Source organism: Euleptes europaea, chromosome 11 (genome assembly GCF_029931775.1).
Source record: "Euleptes europaea isolate rEulEur1 chromosome 11, rEulEur1.hap1, whole genome shotgun sequence".
NCBI classification, from domain to species: Eukaryota; Metazoa; Chordata; class Lepidosauria; order Squamata; family Sphaerodactylidae; genus Euleptes; species Euleptes europaea.
The window spans coordinates 71556935-71577959 of NC_079322.1; the positions used below are offsets into that span (position 1 = coordinate 71556935).

The 21025-nt window shown below is 47.7% G+C and overlaps 1 protein-coding gene across 2 annotated transcripts in view; it reads left to right on the forward strand.

The window, feature by feature from the left end:
* PRKAG2 (protein kinase AMP-activated non-catalytic subunit gamma 2) overlaps positions 1-21025 on the forward strand; it is a 163448-nt gene that overhangs the window by 77 nt on the left and 142346 nt on the right. For both annotated transcript variants that reach the window (XM_056857892.1, XM_056857893.1), the window contains exon 2: positions 8677-8959. In XM_056857892.1, the coding sequence (XP_056713870.1) occupies positions 8677-8959 (283 nt within the window). The remainder of the gene's footprint in view (positions 1-8676; positions 8960-21025) is intronic.

The window sequence follows — 21025 nt, forward strand, 5'->3', positions numbered from 1 at the left end:
CTACCCAAGACTTCTCCGCATTTGCTCGACAGCTGTAGCATTAAAAACTGATTGAGAGTGGAAATAAAGGCCGACTTTTGGTCAAAGGTTTTCAGAGGAGACCTTCGGGGGGATTCCCTGAGCACTGATGTATGTGGAAGAGCAAAGTGCGCATCAGAGATAACCCCTGTTGCATATTCCATCCAGAAACTCCGTGATTTCAGTTGAGCTGATTCTTTAGCGTCAGGCAGCTGGTGGCTTTTCTTTTGAGAAATGTTTTTTTTAAAAATAAACATATAAGCTCCTGAGCACTGACAACAGTACTGACAGGGAGGCTGTCCTCATTTTTAAATGGCTTCCTGTTTTAATGTAATTTTATATGCAGTGATACTTTTTTATTCTTTGTCACCGAGATTCTCTTTCTTTCTTTGTTGCCAATTGTGTTGGCTGATAGGGCAGGATGCAATTTGTAATGCGTTGTTAAAAACAAAGGTCAGATTTGGTGTTGAGCTTTTCTTTACTCCCTGAAAAGTTAGATGCCTCCTTTGCTTTCAAATGAAAGGTGCCGCTGATTGAGAATCATCAGGATCTAACAGCTGGCCATTGGACACTGCCTGTAAACACGTGTAAACACACGAAGTTGCCTTATACTGAATCAGACCCTTGGTTCATCAAAGTCAGTATTGTCTACTCAGACTGGCAGCGGCTCTCCAGGGTCTCAGGCAGGGGTCTATTCACATCACCCACTTGCCTAGTGAACTGGATTTGTTTCCCCACTCCTACACACAAAGCCAGCTGGGTGACCTTGGGCAAGTTACAGCTCTGTTAGAGCTCTCTTAGCCCCACCTACCTCACAGGGTGTCTGTTGTGGGGAGGGGAAGGTGATTGTAAGCCGGTTTGAGTCTCCCTTAAGTGGCAGAGAAAGTTGGCATATAAAAATCAACTCTTCTTCTTCTTCCTCCTCCTGCTCCTCCTGCTTTAACTGGAGATGCTGGGGATTGAACCTGGGACCTTCGGCACGCAAAGCAGAGGCTCTTCCACTGAGCTATGGCCTGGTAGCCTCCTTACTGTGACCCTCTTCTTCTGTTGCTTTTCCAGGGAAGCCGTGTTTTCTCTGAAAAGGGAAACATCATCCTTCCCCTCTTTGATATGCAGGATGCATATTCACACTTCTCACTGAACCACAGAGGCTTAATCCAAATGCCTTGGGAACATAACTAATGGCTGTGACTCATTCTGGCTAAGGGAAGAAATTATTCCTTCTTGAGGGCCAAAAAGTGAGGTGGAAAAGCAGGCAGTGTTGATGAATGGTCAGTGGCACAACGGAAGAGTTTCCTTTACTTAGAATAAGTTGAGATGGTATAGCAGTTGATTCAGGGGGGCGTCTGCAGGGATGGACTAGCAAGGCGTGGCAGGAGTCTGCGTAGGCAGCACGCAGGTCAGGACCTGGAGTAGCTCCCTGTCAAAGTGTAGGCACGAATCCAGGGGTGTCTGCAAACTGCCAGGACCACGGAGAGCTCACTGGCTGGCAAGCAAGGAGCCTAGACAGTCAGTACAAGATAGTGATTGGAGTAAGACAAGGACCTGGGAGGACAAGGTTCAAATCATGACTCTGCTATAAAGCTCACTGGCTGTTTTCTTGTAGCCTTGCTACCTCACAGGACTGTTGTGAGTATAATCCAAATGCCAACTTGGACGGCTTTAAGAAGGGAGTGGACATGTTCATGGAGGAGAGGGTTATTCATGGCTACTAGTAAAAATAGATACTAGTCATGATGCATACCTGGATTCTCTCCAGGATCAGAGGAGCATTCCTATTCTATTAGGTGCTGTGAAATACAGGCAGGATAATGCTGCTGCAGTCATCTTGTTTGAGGGCTTCCTAGTGGCACCTGGTTGGCCACAGGGTGAAAAGACTGCTGGACTTGATGGGCCTTGGTCTGATCCAGCATGGCCTTTCTTATGTTCTTATAAAATTGGAGGAAGAGAAACCATGTATACTCTCTAGAGCTCTTTGGAAGAAGAGTGGGATAAATACCTATCAGCTGTATTTTTATCATGCCTTTCTTCAAGGAACTCAGGGCAGTGAATGTGGTTTTCCCTTTTGCCCCCACAACAACCCTGTAGGTTAGACTTAGAGAAAGTGACTGGCCCAGGGTTATCCAGTGGGCTTCATGGATGTGGAGATTCTGAACTTGGGTTTCCCAGTTCTTAATCCAGCACTGTAACCACTGTATCGCACTGGGTCCATAATAAATACAGAATTTAAAAACAAGTAAAACCCTGCCACCTGGATTGCATCTCTGGAGGTACCCTCGCTAAATACTGTCTCATTCATTAGGATGAATTACTGTGTTGAAGCTTGAAATATGAGAATAGGACTTTGGAGAGAAATTTCATCCCGTAGGCTGAAGACTGCCGCTCTCCATGTACAGCCAGTTCTTCTGTTCTTGAGAACTCCACTCAAAAGTTAATCTTCAGTTTCCCCAAGTGGCAGAGATGGAGAGGTGGGCAGGCCCAAGCAACGCTGGGATTCCAGCTAAAGGTAGAAAAAAACAGAACTGATAAAAACAACATAAGAACATAAGAAAGGCCATGCTGGATTAAACCAAGGCCCTTCCAGTCCAGCAGTCTGTTCACACAGTGGCCAACCAGGTGCCTCTAGGAAGCCCACAAGCAAGACGACTGCAGCAGCGTTCTCCTGCCTGTGTTCCACAGCACCAAATATAATAGGCATGCGCCTGTGACCCTGGAGAGAACAGATATGTATCGTGACCAGTATCCATAAGAAAAGCCCTGCTGGATCAGAGCAAGGTCCATCAAGTCCAGCAAATTCACATAGAGGCCAACCAGGTGCCACCAGGAAGCCCGCAAGAGCTACTGGATATAAAGTCCCTCCCCTTCCCTACATGCACTGACTCTGCTTAGCTTCCATAAAAGCTTCTTTTTTTTTTGCTCAGGACAAGGGCTGATGGGAAGGAGGAGCCACAATGACAAGATTGACTTTATTAGCTGCTATGCTCAGCCTGTGCTCTTCTGCTGCCACTTTGCGTTTTGCCACTAAGGCCTGCAAAAGGACTTGCCTCGCACCTCAGCTTAGTGCTGCAGGCGCTGTCCTGCACACCGTGCCACCTAGCGGCCCTATTGCTCCTGCCTCTCCATACCTGCAGGATTTTTTTTGTCCTTCCCTGGCTGCCGCTTCATGCAAAATTGAATCGGTGAGCAGAATTCTTTTTCACAGGCTTGGGAATCCTCCGTTATCTCCCCATCTAGATCAGTCTTAATTCTTTTGCTTGCCTAAGTTCTTTCGTTTCCCCAGGATGAGGAAATCATCCAATTATTATTTCCCTTGCTAAGCACCTCTGAATGCAAGCCAGGCTTCCGGCTCCTCCTAATTGCATCTGTCCTCCCGACCAAGGTGACCAGGAGGAAATTCCTTCCTGCTTCTCTGCTTTGTACATAAGGCAGCAGATCCATCAGACTGAGGTTTCTCTCCCCTGACTGGCAGCCGCTCTCCAGGGTCTCCGGCAAAGGTCTTTCCCAGCACAGCTCTCTCGGAGCTTTTAACTGGAGATTAAACTTGGCAACTTCTGTATGCACATCTTGTGCTCCACCACACATCTGAGGCCTTCCCTTAGCAAAGAAGCACCAATAAAGGCAGGTTACCTTAACCAAAATGCCGTCCCAAAACCTCAATGGCTTTGAAGAGGAATAAGAAAACAAACAACCAGTGAGGTCATAAGAACATAAGCAAGGCCATGCTGGATCCAACCAAGGCCCATCAAGTTCAGCAGTCTGTTCACACAGTGGCCAGCCAGGTGCCTCTAGGAAGCCCACAAACAACACGACTGCAGCAGCACCATCCTGCCTGCGTTCCACAGCACCTAATATAATGGGCATGCCCCGCTGGTACAGGAGAGAATAGGTATGCATCATGACCAGTATCCATTTTGACTAGTAGCCATGGATAGCCCTCTTCTCCATGAACATGCCCAGTCCCCTCTTCAATCCTTCCAAGTTGGCAGCCATCACCACATCCTGGGGCAGGGAGTTCTCACGCTTTACCTATGCATTGTGTAAAGAAATACTTCCTTTCATCTGTTTTATCTGGTCTAGTGGATTTGACGTCGTGCTGGGATTAAGGAGATTTGGGAACCAGTCCCCATAGCAGTGATGCTCTCTAGGTCATCTCAGCCTGGCCACAGGCTCTCAGCATTGCCTACCTCACAAGGTTGTTGTAAGGATAAAATAGGAAGGCCCCTTCTATGTCATTCCGAGATCCTAAGGAAAAGGTGGGCTGCAGATATGATGTATAAAATCAATAATGTAATATTATCAATTATATTTAATATATTACGAAATATAAAATTTCCTTGACTTGTGTGTACATGGATCACTGTATTTTTAGATTTGATATATTTGTCTATTTTGTATTTCTTCTAAAGAGCTCAGGGTGGCAAACATGGGTTGCCCGTCCTTCAGGTTATCTTCACAATAACCCTGTGAGGTGGTTCATGGTGTGAGAGACTGACTGGCTTGAGATGACCCAGAGGGAAGTGTAGCTAGGGAGGAATTTGAACCCATTTCTCCCCTGTCCTGGGCTGGCACTGTAGCCAGCCCCATCAGGCTGACTCAGCAGTGGTCATTCTGCCATGACTTTGCTTTTTTTCCTCCCAGGGGAGACCTTTAAGGACCACACCAGGGAAGACAGCTTTCCAGATGGAGTTGCTTTTACAAAATCCTTTTGCTTTGTTAAGCGCGGTTTTCCCAAATTCTGCAGAGCTGACTCACACGTTTCACAGTGGAACTGCAAGCACGATACCTTTCCCGAGTCCAACATCCGGTCTTTGGATACAAACCTGGTTATTAAGCAAGGCTCCTTGCCAGCGCTTCTGAACTCTGTGGATTTTGTGTGTGTGTGTGTTTTCCCCCATGGTGGTATTGAATTCTGCCTTCTCATCGACAGAGGAAAATATCTTTGTCCACACAAGAGAGGATGGTAGACAATTGGATCTTTTCCTAGGTCGAGGGCTGGAATTGAAACGAGGTGCTGTTTGAGCAGAGGATTTCTCTGCGCTGATGAGGCTGCCTTTTCGCCTCTGGCCGAAGCTCCGTTTCAAGGACTTCCTGACTCATTTTCCCCTCTTGCTTGTAAATTTCACCTTGCAAATTGGTTTGGAAAATGGCCACGGTTCTGTTTCTTCTCCAGATGCAGATCCAAACAAGGCCTGAGGCACATTTGTCTTTACTCCAGTGTTTTATTTTAGTTTAAGCCAGAGAAATAATAATAGTAGTAGTAGTAGTAGTAGTAGTAGTAGTAGTTATTTGATTATATTACGCCCTCACCCTGCCAAAGCAGGGCACAAGGTGGTTTACAACAGAATAAAACACATCACCAATAACAACTAATAAGACATAAGATACAAGAAGAAGAAGAGTTGGTTTTTATATAGGTGGGGGCATCCCTCAGAGAATTCCCCACCTTTATGGGGCCCACTGTTTTGCCACTGCCCTCTCTCTCTCTGTGGGCTGCCACCCAGACGGGAGAGATGACCAGGACTAGCAGCAGTTGACCAACGGCGTCGACCTCTGTCACGGCCCCAATCCCAGGGGATGAAATGACAGAGGGACACGTGCTGACAGCCGCTGCTTCTGTCTAACCGCTGGGCGGCTCTGCCTTCCTCCTTTCCTTCTGGGTGACCTTTTGACCCCACTGGCATCCTGGCCCAACACAGAAGACACCAACACAGATTAATAGCCCATTTAATCTTACATCTGTCTGGAAGACTGTTAAGGGCATCCTTTTGCAGGGGAGCATACCGTAGGGGACAGTTTCCTCACCCCAGACGGCAGCAATCTTACGGCCTCTTGACATGAAGACAGATCATGCCCCCTCTCATGTAATCTGGTAAATGCAATTGTTGTTCCTGTTGTTTGCAGGAAGTACCAATCTTTCCCTTATGCTGTCACAATAAGCCACCTGCTTACAATTGTACCTTGGGAAGACAACCACCATCCTGACAGGATATCCTACCCGGCCCTATTCCGTCTTCTGACTTCTTCACCTGCTCAGAGAAAGAAATGTGCAAAGTATTCATAAGAACATAAGAAAAGCCTTGCTGGATCAGACCAAGGTCCATCAAGTCTAGCAGTGCGTTCACACAGTCTCCAACCAGGTGCCTCTAGGAAGCCCACAAATGAGACGACTGCAGCAGCATTATCCTGCCTGTGTTTCAAAGCACCTAATGTGTGAACAGACTGCTGGACTTGATGGACCTTGGTCTGATCCAGCAGGGCCTTTCTTATGTTCTTATGCCCAGCTAAAGAGAAGCCCACATAGGTGTCGCTGCATGCAAACAAACCTATTCCTCCATCAGGTGTCCAAGTCTATGCTGTAAGCTGTTCACGGCATAGACCTGCCCTTTTTATTTTTTCATGGGTTGTTGGATAAATAACCCCCCACCCTGGGCAGCATCAGGTGTGCTGAGCTCTCTAGACTCCAGGCTCCAGTTTTGCATCTATGCAGAAAGATTTGTGCAGCAGGAGAGGATTCCCCGTGCAGCACCGAAGGCAGCTGTCAAAGAGGATGCCAAAGCCTCCTGAAAACTTCATTACCTGACTGTCTTGGATCAGTTTGGCTTTCTTCACATCCTCCTTCCGCCCCCTAGTGGTCAACCTGCTGAACGCCTTGTGGAAAGTGAAGGATATCTGAGTCTTACCTACCACAGGAGGGGCCAGGTGCTTTGTTCGACAACTCCAGGGTTTCACTCCTGGCTAATATTTAAATTGGATGTGCTGTGAACAAGGCCTTTAAGAGATGCTCAACCTTTGCTTTTTGAACTTGAACTTCAGGAACTGCCAAGCCTCAGGAAGGGGCCTGTGTTTATTAAACTCCCTGATTATTCATGCACTATTTTTATTAGGGTTCAGATACCGTCCGATATGCATGCAGAAAGTACAAAAAACAACCCTCCCCCCCCCAACTAAATGCAGAGCCTGCAGAGCAGAAAATACGTTCCTGGCAGTGTCCGACTTGTTCGAACGTGTCTGTCCTCTTCTCATTAAAGTAAATAATTAATCAAATTATCTTCTTTTAGTTGCCTGGACTGGAATGATAATTGTGGAATGATAATTGGGGTGGGTTGAGAATGGGAAATGGTTGACGTTCTTTCCACTCCCCTTGTACCATCTCTCCCCCCCCCCCCAAGTTACTGGCTTTAGCCATAAAACAATTAAAATAGTAATGAGCATGGCACATACCATTAATATCAGCATATCATTTTAATTGCTTTCCCCCCGCCCATGTGGTGATAGGGGTTATGATCACAATCTACCAAGAAGTATTATCTGGATTGCAGTGAATGCTTTTGCATTTTGGTGGAAATTAGTTGGGGGTTTCTAAAACAGCCATCATACATTATTGTGTGTGTGTGTGTGTGTTAAGTGCCGTCAAGTCGCTTCCGACTCATGGCTACCCTATGAATCAATGTCCTCCAAAATGTCCAATCTTTGACAGCCTTGCCCAAATCTTGCAAATTGAGGGCTGTGGCTTCCTCTGTTGAGTCAGTCCATCTCTTGTTGGGTCTTCCTCTTTTCCTGCTGCCCTCAACTTTTCCTAGCATGACTGTTTTTCCAGTGACCCCCCCCCCAAAAAAACCCCACCATTAGGAACGTTCAGATAACTGTGTACCAGTTAAGTGCCCCCTTGTTTGTAGAAGGCAGGGTGTTGCTATCACCATCTTATTTTTGGTTCAGTTCTGACATCAGCCTTGGCTGATAGCTGTGGGAAAGCAATAATCCTGGGTTAGATTGATAAACGAGCATTTTTTAACCATCTTTGGGGGTTTTCAGAGTTGCGTCCCCCTTGCGAGAGCAATCAGGGTCTGACTTTTCAGTACCGTTGTTGCATTTTTACAGAGAAATCTTTTCACATTCCTGGTTACTGCTGTCGTAGTCTGCTGGAATTTGGAGGGTAGGGTAGCATTGTCAACAGGGAAGTACACAATGGCTTGGAGAATGCCCACCACCCTTGGCTGTGGTACCATGAACATTTCAGGATTCCCTGCAGCTATGATGTGGACTCTCTGGAGAACCGGGTTCAATTCCCCACTCCCCCATGTGAAGCCTGTTGGGTGACCTTGGACCAGTCATAGTTCTCTCAGAACTCTCTCAGCCCACACAGAGGCAGGCAATGGCAAACCACCTCTGAACATCTCTTGCCTTACAAACCCTATGGGGGCACCTAAAGTCAGGTGCAACGTGACGGCACACACACACACACATGATGTGGAGGCGCAGGGAATCAGTGCTGATTGTACAAAGACACTGTGTGGGTTGTAGTGTGGAGGAGTGGGGAATCAAACCCAGTTCTCCAGATTAGAGTCCACCGCTCTTAACCACTACACCATGCTGGTGCCGGATAGGTGCCGGATGAGCCTCAAGGGGGAGGGAATTCTGAGGCGAGGTGCCACCACTGGAAAAGCCCTGTCTCTGACTGCTGCTTGCCTCACCTTTGCCATAGACAGCAGGGATTTAACACTCCATTCAGTTTTCTAGTCGCCAGCAGTGCTGCCTTTGCAATATTTCAGCCTAACCCATTTGCAGCAGGGGGATGATCGATCGTCCGATGAATAGCCTCCCAGCAGCATGCTTCAACAGCAAATATCTGACACTTGTCCTTTTCTCCTTCCTTCTTAGGTGGAAGACTGCTATAGCACGGGTAGCCCGTCCAAAGGACTCTTCTCAAAGGGGCTCCAGAACCGCCCTTCCAGCCCTGCCTCGGCCCCTGTCAAATCCAAGCACAGCCCGGGCTCTCCCAAAACTGTGTTCCCTTTCCCCTACCAGGAGTCACCTCCACGCACCCCCCGCCGGATGAGCTTCAGTGGGATCTTCCGGTCGTCCTCCAAAGACTCTTCCTCCCCCTCCTCCAGCTCATCTACCTCTCCTGGTGGCATCAAGTTCTTCACCAGGTCGAGAAAAAGTAAGGAATCCAGTCCTGTTAATCTTTGGCGAAATTCCCTGGCCTGAGGCCATTTCTTTAGTTTAAGAAGTAAAGGAAATGCCGCACCAGTAGAGTGTTTGTTTCCTGATTGGTTGTAACTTTTGTTTCCCCCTGTGGGGAGTTGGTAGAAATATGAGGTCTTACATCCTCAGTCGTAACCGGAATGGCCCAGGCTAGCCCGATCTCATCAGATCTTGGCTGCTAAGCAGGGTCAGTTCTGGTTAGTACCTGAATGGGAGACCACCAAGGATGTCCAGGGCTGCTACGCAGAGGCGGGCAGAAGCAAACTACCTCTGAATGTCTCTTGCCCGGAAAACCTTACAGGATCGGCCAGAAGTCATCTGCGAATTGACGACACTTTCCATCACTAGATATTCAAACTGGGGGGCAAGACCACCCTCAGGGAAGGGGGGCAATAATCCTAGAGTAGGGAGGTGAAATTACTCAAAGGGAGAGTGTTCTGAGGCAGGTAAAGCCTTCCTTTCTATCAGTTGAAAACTGGGTGGGTTGGACATCTCCTGGTAGAGGACCTCGGTGCACCTTCTAAGGGTTAGATCCTTAACCCCTTCTAAGGGTTAGATCTCAAGCATCTTTTTCACTAATGGTGAACGTGGCTGGGCTTTTAATGCTATGTTTTAATTTGTAGCTTTTAATGTTCTGTTTTTATTATTTTTGTTTTGTGAGCTGCCTAGGGCAGGTTCCTGGATAGGTGGCATAAAAAAAATCTAAATAAATTCTAAAATAAATAATGGTGTCACCTTCCTTTGGTGCAAGCCAACCTTCCCCCAATGCAAGATCTCTTACATCAGGGCAAGATGCAAGAGCACCGTTAGCTAAACAGATCCTTGGGACTGAGGATCTGTGTGTTGATCTACAGAACTTCTCAAGTCACCTTGCCAACCATCCTCAATCACAAAACATGTTTCAGAGAGAAAGACTAAAATTTGGGATTTGATTTTGGGATTTGAAGAGGAGAAGACTGAGAGGGGATATGATAACCATCATCAAGTACTTGAAGGGTTGTCATATAGAGGAGGGTGCCGAGTTGTTTTCTGTTGCCCCAGAAGGTCGGACCAGAACCAACGGGTTGAAATTAAATCAAAAGAGTTTCTATCTAGACATTAGGAAGAATTTTCTAACAGTTAGAGCATTTCCTCAGTGGAACAGGCTTCCTCGGGAGGTGGTGAGCTCTTCTTCCCTGGAGGTTTTTAAGCAGAGGCTAGATGGCCATCTGTCAGCAAGGCTGATTCTGTGACCTTAGGCAGATCATGAGAGGGAGAGCACCTTGGCCATCTTCTGGGCATGGAGTAGGGGTCGCTGGGGTTGTGGGGGGTAGAGGTAGTTGTGAATTTCCTGCATTGTGCAGGGGGTTGGACTAGATGACCCTGGTGGTTCCTTCCATCTCTATGATTCTGCGATAACAACTGTTTGGTTTTGTGGGAGTGACTGTATTCTTTCTGCCCTCTGATGCTGTGTATATTCTCTGCTTTTGGTTGTGACCTCTGTCCGTGTTCCTACTGACTATCAGATACTCCTGCATGGTGCGACAGTTGTGGGTGCTCTATCATGCACTTGACTTTTTCCCAACCGCAAATAAAATTAACACCAGACAATTCCCTGAGAGTTAAGGATTTTTCCCACTGTGTGCTCTTCCACTGTACGCCTGAAGGTGGTGCTGCTAGTTCTAATTCTGGTTGCCTGTTTTTTTTCCAGAGTGGTAGGTTTTAAATCTGCTGAATTTGTGGGATTGATGCATTACATAGAAATCATAGAAACATAAAGATGGAAGGAACCTCCAGGGTCATCTAGTCCAACCCCATGCACAATGCAGGAAATTGACAACTACCTTCCCCCCCCCCCCTAGAGTTGCCAGCTCTGGGTTGGGAAATACCTAGAGATTTTAGGGGCAGAGCCTGAGGAGGACAGGGTTTGAAAAGGGGAGGGACTTCAATGCCATAGAGTCCAATTGCCAAAGCTGACATTTTCTCCAGGTGATCTCTGTCAGCTAGAGATCAGTTGTAATAGTAGAGATCTCCAGCCATCACCTGGAGGTTGGCAACCCTATTCCACCAACACCCCAAGTGACCCTGCTCTGATCCCCCTTAACTAAAGTTCTTTGACCCTGGCTTTTGGTACTAAGTTGGTTGTTTGAAACCTGTTTAATAGCCAGATCTTCTTAAAGGTTTATTCGTTACAAGTCCAGATCTTTTGTCTGTGGTCCAGTAAGCAGGTTCAAAATCACTTGTCAGGGGGTGCTTGGTTCTTGGCTTGTTAATCTGCTTATTTGTTTATACAGCAGCCATGTAAGTTTGTGTACAGGGGCCTCTCCTGAATAGTTAAAGTATTTAACTCTTCCACGATATAGAAGATAATTTTTTTAGCCAGATTGAACACGATACCTTCTCAGGTAATGGATAGTCACTATAAGAAGCTTCCTTACTCAAACAGATGATGTTTGTGTCAATTGGGGTGAATTGGGGAACCCTAAGGTAGAGAGGAATGGGGTAGGGTTTAGAGAGATCAGAGGGGCTTGAGACCAGCTCCCACACTGCTTGTACAAAAGGTAAGGCTGAAAAAGTGAGTCGTTCCCACTAGCTGTTGGATATGATATTGCTGATAGACAAAAGGAAGCTATTTTTGGTTCATAAGTGTGTGTTGTGTTTGTGAGTATGTACATGGTGTACGCACAGAGCAGTTCTGCAGCGAAAGAGAGGGGGGCGAGATGCTTTCCTGTTTCAACGCTGGCCCTTGCTGGAGTCATGTCAAGCTCTTTTTAATTATTGGGAATTGGGACGGATTTGGAGATTTGTGCCTCTGAATGGTTGCATAGGCTGCGAAATTCTGAAGATAATGAAAACAATTGAAGCTTCTGGGTTTGATCCAGCAAAATCCTGTGCTCTTCTGCATAATGAAATTAATTTTTTCCACCCTGTTTGACAAAGATAAAACGACATCGTAGCTTTTTTTCCCATGGGACAAAAAACTCCACATCATTTTTAACTTGTTTAGATTGAGCTATGCCTGTGTAGACTTTACCTAGAAGAGCAACATTTGAGGATGGAATATTCAAGGGCTCCGCTATTGAAGACCAGAATAACAGGAAGGGAAAAAACAACGGGGCCTTGTCTTGCCAGTATTTGTAGACTGAGCTCAGTGGTGGGGCAGATATTTCCCATCTAGAAGGTTCAGTTCTCCCTCTATTCTTCAGATAGTAGGGTTGCCAGCCCTACTATCTGAAGAATAGAGGGAGAACACAGGTCAGCAATCCCTGCCAATGTCCATACTCACTGCAGTGCCTTAGACGCCGGCTCCTTTTCAAGTCAGTCACTGTCAGCACTGAAACTTAACTCTCCGAGGACCTAATTGCCTTCTCTCCTGCATTCTGAAAGCGCAATTAATTGGTGACAAGGATTGTTGCCCTTCTGACACCTCTTGCAGTCCAGGGTTTATGGATAAGCTCTTCCACAAATGCTGGGGGATTAGGCCAAGCTGGTTTGTACAGCTGCCTGAACTTCCTAGGATCAGAAGACTATCCACTAGGAAGGGGGAAAAACCCACTTCAGTTAGCAAATCCTCCGATCGCAGCAAGTAAAAAAAGGATGGGAAGAAACAGTTTATTGGCATGATCCAAGTGACTCCTGTTGCTAACAGCACCAACAGCTAACATTCTTAATGACAAGATGGTTTCAGGTTGGTAGTAGGGTTGTCAACCTCCAGGTGGTGGCTGGAGATCTCCTGCTATTACAACTGATCTCCAGTCAATAGAGATCAGTTCACATATTGGACAATATCACATGTTGGCAAGTGGACTTCAGTGCCATAAAGTCCCTCCCAAACCCCACCCTCCTCATGCTCTGCCCCAAAAATCTCCAGGTATTTCTCAACTTGGAGCTGGCAACCCTAGTTGGTATTCATGTTGCTCTTCAGTAGAAGAGCAAGATTCGAGTCCACACTCCTTGACACCAATCTTGAATGGATCAGCACAGGGAGTAAGTTTGGATTAGGCCATGGCATGGGAGAAGGGGGGGGGTTGAGTCATTTTCCTCCTATTTCCCCAAAGCAAATCACCTCCTTAAAGCTGTGATTTGCCCTGCAGGAAAATCATGATGTCAGTACCCCCACCTCCAGTAAATAGCAGCTGGGAGGAAATTAGGGCTGCCAACCTCCAGGTACTAGTTGGAGATCTTCTGCTATTACAACTGATCTCCAGCCGATAGAGATCAGTTCCCCTGGAGAAAATGGCCACCTTGGCAGTTGGGCTCTATGGCATTGAAGTCCCTCCCCTCCCCAAACCCCACCCTCCTCAGGCTCCACCCCAAAAACCTCCTGCCGGTGGCGAAAAAGTACCTAGAGGAAATGGAAGTATGGGGCAGGGAAAGAATTAAACCTTAATCCTTACAGCACCTTGGCCTTGATCCAAGTCGAGCCACCCCTGCAGTTGCTTCTATACCCCCCCCCCCAAATGTGCATGGATCGTGGATCTCTTGCCCTCCTCTAAAGTTTGGCCCTCAGAGTATCATTTCCTGGCATTGGTATGGTATGGGGGGGGGATAATCTGGAGACCACAGTGGGGCCTTTTTAAGGCTGCCAGGTCCCTCTTTGCCACCGGTGGGAGGTTTTTGGGGGTGAGGCCTGAGGAGGGTGGGGTTTGGGGAGGGGAGGGACTTCAATGCCATAGAGTCCTATTGCCAAAGCGGCCCTTTTCTCCAGGGGAACTGATCTCTGTCGGCTGGAGATCAGTTGTAATAGCAGGAGATCTCCAGCTAGTACCTGAGGTTGGCAACCCTAAGCCTTATGCTTCCCAAGCCTGCCCCAAATGAGCCAACAACTAAATCAAAACGTCCATAAAATCAATTTTTGTGTGTGCTGTCAAGTAGCAGTTGACTTATGGCGACCCTGTAGGGTTTTCAAGGCAAGAGATGTTTGGAGGTGGTTTGCTACTGCCTGCCTCCGTGCCACGGCTCTGGTGTTCCTTGGAGGTTGCCCATCCTAATAGTAACCAAGGCCAACTCTGCTTAGCTTTTGAGATCTTGCAAGATCAGGTTAGCCCGGGGCAACTGAGGTCAACAAAACAGATATCTCGGCTAGTCAGTTACCAGTGCAAGTTTGCTGGGGCTAAACGTATCTCATCCAGTCTTATAAATACAGTGAAATGAGCCAGCAAGGCAGCTTTCCGTGAGTATGAAGTTCCACAGAATCGGATCCCTCTCCAAGAAGTGGCGTTCCTACAGACACCACATGGAATTGCTGGCTGTGTAGGAAGATTCTCATGTTTTAAGCAGCCCCCGGGATGGGGGGAGATGAAGTTTAAGCAATGAATAACTGCTGTAAAGGCAGCAGTTTAAAAAATCATCCCCATCCTATTGTATATAATTCATGCATAGTTGAAAAGATTAGCTCCAGAAAGGGAGAATCTAGCCAAAATCACATTGTATTTCCACCCCTCCCCCTGCCCCCAAAAAAGAAAGCAGAGCTGAACAAGAATCCACAAATCAGACACTCAAAATAATAATCTAAGAATTTAGAAACCTGGGAGTTGTCTCTCTGAAAGGCAAAGCCCGGCAATGAATCACGTTTGCTCTTTTGGCAAAGTGTCTTTTGTAAAACTATCCTGGGGGGCGGGGGGGGGGGAGATGACAGCTTTTGTAGCCCTTTGTAGAGACAGGCAGTATTGACATCCTGAGAAAGGAATTAATCTCTCTTCACACAAAGGCAGAACTCGACCAGAAGCGGGCTTCCTTGATCAGTCCCGTTTCTTCCCCCTTCCCAGAAAGTCCTATTTGAGAGAAACAAAGACCTCTTATGCGTGGCTGTTTCCCTCGCAGTCAACCCTCCGAGGACTTCGGCTCTTTGTTTTGATGATGCATGCCCTTTCCGACCATCAGTGGTCGCCTCGCTCTCCCCCTGCATTTCCCCGCGTTTTGCCATGTTTTCAAATTTGAGATAAAACATGTCCCTGAAAACGCGGGGAACGCAGACGGAGAGCGATGCGATCTGGCATGCATTATCAAAACAAAGACCCAAAGTTGTCAGAGGTTTTGAGGGTGGAGCCGGAGGAGGGAAGGGTTTGGGGAGGGAAGAGACTTCAATGGGGTATAATGCCATAGAGCCCCCCTTCCAAAGCAGCCATTTTCTCCAGGGGGCGGGGGAGAAAAAATACTGTTTTGTATCCAACCAACTTGCTCACCAATTAAGTTCCCTTGGCTGGAAGGGATGAGGGGCCGTGGCTCAGTGGTGGAGCATCTGCTTGGCATGCAGAAGGTCCCAGGTTCAGTCCCCGGCATCTCCCGTTAAAAGGACTAGGCAAGTAGGTGATGTGGAAGACCTCTCTGCCTGAGACCCTGGAGAGCCGCTGCCGGTCTGAGAAGACAATACTGACCTTGATGGACCGATGGTCTGATTCAGTATGAGGCAGCTTCATGTGTTCGTGTGAAGGAGACTTCAGTGTCCATTGAGTGGAATGGTCAGATATAAACCTTGGTCTTTTAAAAATGTTGTCAGCTGCTCTGGGGACCTTCTGGTCATAAAGCAGGATGTAAATCTAACGAATCCATCAACTGCCAAATGGAAAGTATGCCCAAATTCCCCCAGTTGCAAAAGATTCTCCTGAGAACCTAATCCCGTTGCAGTAGGGTGTGGGGGTAGCAGTTCTGCAATATCCGTGCCGATTGTTGGTAGAGCATATGCTTTGCACAGAGAAGCTGCCAGGTTCAGTCCCTGGCATCTCCATTATAAAGGATCAGGTGGCAAGTAGGGTTGCCAAACTCCAGGTGGGGCCTGGAGATCTCCCAGAATTACAGCTGATCTCCAGAGATCCGTTCCCCTGGAGGCAATGCTGCTTTGGAGGGTGGATGGTATTATACCCCTGCTGAGGTCCCGCCCCTCCCCAAACCCCACCGCCTGAGGCTCCACCCTCAAATCTCCAGGAATTTTCCAACCCGGAGCTGGCAACCCTCAGGCCTCTAACCTGAAGAGCTGCTGCCAGTCAGAACGGGCAATGCTGACTTTGATAGACCAGTAGTCTGGTTAGGCAAACAGAAGAAGAAGAGTTGGTTTTTATATGCCGACTTTCTCTACCACTTAAGGGAGACTCAAATCAGCTTATCGGCAAACCACCTTCTTTTCCCACAACAGACCCCCTGTGAGGTAGGTGGGGGTGAGAGAAAGTGACTTGCCCAAGGTCACCCAGCTGGCTTCATGTGGAGGAGTGGGGAAACAAATCCAGTTCACCAGATTAGCCTCCACTGCTCAGGTGGAGGAGTGGGGAATCAAACCGGTTCTCCAGAACGGAGTCCACCACTCCAAACCACCACTCTTAACCACTACACCACGCTTTACTCTCTTCATGCAGCTTCATGTATGTTCTAACCTTGGCTCTTTTTTGGGCATGCAAGTGACGAAGGTCTCTGGAAAATCATTGCCGTGATGAGCAGCTCCTTCGGTTACATTGAAAGTTGCCAGGTACAAGATTTTCGAAGCTGCAGCAGCAAAAAAAAAAGAAAAGAAAAAAATCCCCTGGCTAAACACCGGGAAATCTGTCACGGCTTGCTAAATTGCTGCTTCGCTGTGCCAGGCCTCGTTAGGGAAACTACAGATCAAGTAATTAAGCTGCAGTGTGAATTTCTCTTTTCCTCCCACCCACAAGGAACGCATTTGTGCAAAGACCCAGAGAGAACAGGTGTCTTGGAGGAGGCTGCCGGTTCCAGCGAACTTCCAGGAGGCGTTTTAAGTCGTTTCCAGGAAGGGAGTTCTTGGTCGGCTCCGATCAGTCAGACGGAATTAAAAGGGATCGAATGAGCTGCCATAAGGGCGGCCGCCTGGTTTAAAGAGTCTTAGTTGGTTATTTGTTTCGGCCCAATCAATTGATTACGCAGTTTGTGGATTTAGTTAAAACAGTGGGGTGTCATGGTTAGAGTGATGGATGACAGCTGGGGAGACCCTGATGCTTATTGGTAGCCTTGGGCTAGTTGTCCCCCACCCGCTCCAAGCCTATCCTACCTTGCAGGTTTGTTGTGGGAATAAAATGGAGGAAAGGAGAATCTTGCAGGCTGCCCTGGAAGCCTGTAGAGGAAGCAACGGATAAAACCGAAATTCATCAATGAATTGGCTGTGCATTTGTTAAATGTGCTTACATTTGCAAGTGGGTAAAAACAATCGTCCTGAAGCAAAAAAGCACTTTTGATGATGCATGTGTGTGTCTCTTAAGGGGCAGCGCCATAGGAGAGGCCTTCCCTGCTTTCTTGAGAATGAAAAAGGAACACCTCTTCAGTGGTCTGTTGATTCTAACTGGCTTGTCCTGGTAACATCTCTCCACTCCCACCTTTTTATTGCTTGTGAATGTAAATAGATCTACAAGGAAAATACACCATACGCATCTGATGAAGCGAGCTCTGATTCATGAACACTCATGCGGGGATACGTTTTGTTAGACTTTAAGGGGCCACTTAGGGTCACTGACCTCCAGGTGATGCCGGGAGTTCTCCTGGAATTACAGCTCATCTCCAGGCTACAGAGATAATTTCCGCTGGAGGAAATGGCTGCTTTGTAGGGCGGACTCTAAAGCATCACATTAGGGTTGCCAGCTCCAGATTGGGAAATACCTGGAGATTTTTGGGGCAGAGCCTGAGGAGGGCAGGGTTTGGGGAGGGGAGGGACACCAATGCCATAGAGTCCGGTTGCGAAAGCAGCCATTTTCTCCAGGTGAACTGATCTCTATTGGCTGGAGATCAGTTGTAATAGCAGGTGATCTCCAGCTAGTACCTGGAGATTGGCAACCCTATTGGCAACCCTACAGTGGACGTCTGTTTAGTTTTTCTGCAAAAGTCTAAGATGGCTCCTCCCTGTGGCTCCCCCTCCCCAGATTTATTTTGAGCCTCAGTCTCTTCTCTGCTATCTAGTGGTAACAGCTTCCCCGGGGAGAGTGACCCCATCAGTTGGCTTCTTAAGTGGCAGGCAGGAAGGAAGCGGCTGGTTTAGCCAAGTGTTAACTTTATTGCAGGGCCTATAAATAGGGATGGGGCAAAGAGAGTTGATGGATGGTGGAACACCCTGACCTCTGCGCCTCAAAATATAGCCAAGCCGAATGTTCCTTATCTTTGTCACCGTGGCGGCTCTGGTTACTTCTTCTAATAGTCTGAACAGGGAAGAAAAACACACTCCCTTAAATGTAATAAAGAGTCACAGGAGGTGGTGGAGAGATTCCTGGCCCAAATCCTTTCTGGCAGGTGCCTTTTCGGCAGCGAAGGGGTCTTGGCAGCAGGAGGGCTGTACAAGGAGGGGGGACCACTAATCGACCTAAGAGTAACAAAAGGAAGGTGTGGATCTCTTTATTTTATTGGGGCCTTGAATTTTACTTCCTGGATCATCATAATAATATGAGTTGGTTTTTATATGCCGACTTTATCTTTTAAGGAGAATCAAACTGGCTTACAATCTCCTTCCCTTCCTCTCCCCACAACAGACACCTTGTGAGGTAGGTGGGGCTAAGAGAGCTTGGAGAGAACTGTGACTAGCCCAAGGTCACCCAGCGGACCTCATGTGGAGGAGTGGGGAATCGAACCTGGTTCTCCCGATTAGAGTCCGCCGCTCTTAACCACTACACCATTTCTTGGGAAATGGGACTACTCTTAAATCGGTGTAAGTATGGAGAGTAGATACGCCCTGTGTTGCCAACTGGTTCTCAAGAGGGATTGTCAAATGATGCATCCATGGGCATATGGCAACTAAATCGTGATGCAGGCGCTATTTGCCATGGAGCACCCAGTTCTTGAATCCATGCATGTTACAACCTAGCACCGCCTCTCCCGCCTTTTCCTGTAGGTCAGCATTTAATTAAGTATACAGACAACCTACGTGATGAACCAGAATATGTAAGTTAGAGCCATACTTTCTCTTCGTGCCCTGTTAAGGTGCAGGTTTCCGTATTCATGGGCCAGTCACCTGCTTGTAATAATCTCACTGCCAGGTCTTTATAGCTGGCTGCCAAGTCAATGACATTGAGGCAGGTTCCCCCCCTTTTCCAAAAGCAGAGTACCTTAGCTTAAGAGAGCAAAACATTCAGCATTTTCTGAGCTGCTAAGACTTCAGAACTTCCCCCCGTAAAATCCTGACAGCTCCGGTCATGACTCTCCTTCATTTATCCCACGACATTCACTCATGCCTGGCCCCAACAGCTTTCCAGAGAGGGCTGGTGATTAATTTAATTTCTCTTTTCAAAAGAGGTAATCCTTGGCTCACAACCCGAGCGCCAAGGGGGAAGATTCTGTCCAAATGAGAGATCTCAACCGTAGAGTGGATGAGGGAGGCTTGACAATAATTATAGCCTCTGACTGCCTCACCAGTCTTTGTGTGTGTGTGTGTGTGTGTGTGTGTGTGTGCACATTTTGGGGGGCTTTTCTGCCATCACAGAAATTCTGTTGCCAAATTAGCAGACTGCAGCACCCAATGACTCTCTCATAGAATCATAGAACCATAGAGTTGGACGGGACCACCAGGGTCATCTAGTCCAACTCCCTGCACAATGCAGGAAATTCACAACTACCTCCCCCACACACTCCCAGTGACCCCTACTCCATGCCCAGAAGATGGCCAAGGTGCCTTCCCTCTCTTGATCTGCCTAAGGTCATAGAATCAGCATTGCTAACACATGGCCATCTAGCCTCTTCTTAAACACCTCTAGGGAAGGAGAGCTTACCACCTCCCAAGGAAGCCTGTTCCACTGAGGAACAGCTCTAATTGTTAGAAAATTATTCCTAATGTCTACAAGCTCCTCTCTGAGCTTCTCATGTCTCAATTTCTGTGGCTGCCTGCTGTGGCTGTGGCAAAGAACCGTCAAGTCACAGCTGATTTATGGCAACCCTTTAGGGTTTTCAAGGCAAGACACCAACAGAGGTGGTTTGCCATTGCCTGCCTCTGCACAGCAGCCCTGGACTTCCCTGGACTTCTCCCACCCAAGTACTAACCAGGGCTGACCCTGCTTAGCTTCCAAGATCAGATGGGATGGGGCTAGCCTGGCCCATCCTGGTCAGGGCAGCTGCCTGATAGCGACAATGATGAAATGGACTGAAATTATATCTGCTGCCAGTCAACCACATATTCAAATTTCCCTGTGAGATCAGGCATAGAGAGGCCTTAAATGAATCCAACTGGATAGGTGGTCGGGCCTTGAAGAAGAATAGGTTTTTATACCCCGATTTTCTCTGACTTACAATCACCTTCCTTCCCCTACAACAGACACCTTGTGAGGTAGGTGGGGCTAATGACTAGCCCATGGTCACACACCGGGCTTCATGAGTACGAGTGGGGAAACCAACCTGGTTCACCAGATTAGAGCCCACCAGTAGGGTTGCCATCCTCCAGGTACTAGCTGGAGATCTCCTGCTATCACGACTGATCTCCAGCCAACAGAGATCAGTTCACCTGGAGAAAATGGCTGCTCTGGCAATTGGACTCTATGGCATTGGAGTCCCTTCCCAAACCCCGCCCTCCTCAGGCTCCACCCCAAAAACCTCCTGCCAGTGGTGAAGAGGGACCTGGCAACCCTACCGGGCAGGGCTCCTCATGTCTGCCAAGGCAGACTGTGTTGCCCGTGGAGTGCAGCTGTCCTGGATCCAACACTGGTGTTAATACGATCGACCTGTGGGTCGTCACCAGCCCTATTGTTCTACGATTCAGGCTCCAGACACTCTCTGCAAGAGGAGACACCTGGCCAGCTTCCCGACTGCGTTTTGTTATCATTTCTGCTATTCTTTACTTTTCTATTTGAGGAGCGGAGAGGGAATGAGGCAAGATGGCGCCAACTTGCTGTGTTTCTCTTAGAAACACTGGAGCTATTTGAACTTTTAGAATAATAAAGGAACCCAAACTGGTCACGAAAGCCAAAGCCCTTGGTGTGTTATGATTGAAAACCCCTGCCCACTTTCCATTGACTCTTGCCACTATTTTTTTTGTGTTCAATCTGCATGGCTTCCCTTAGCCATAAAGCACCAGGTGCAATCCTTGAACCTGCTGCCTCCTGGTGGGGGGTGGCATGGTTCTATCACCTCA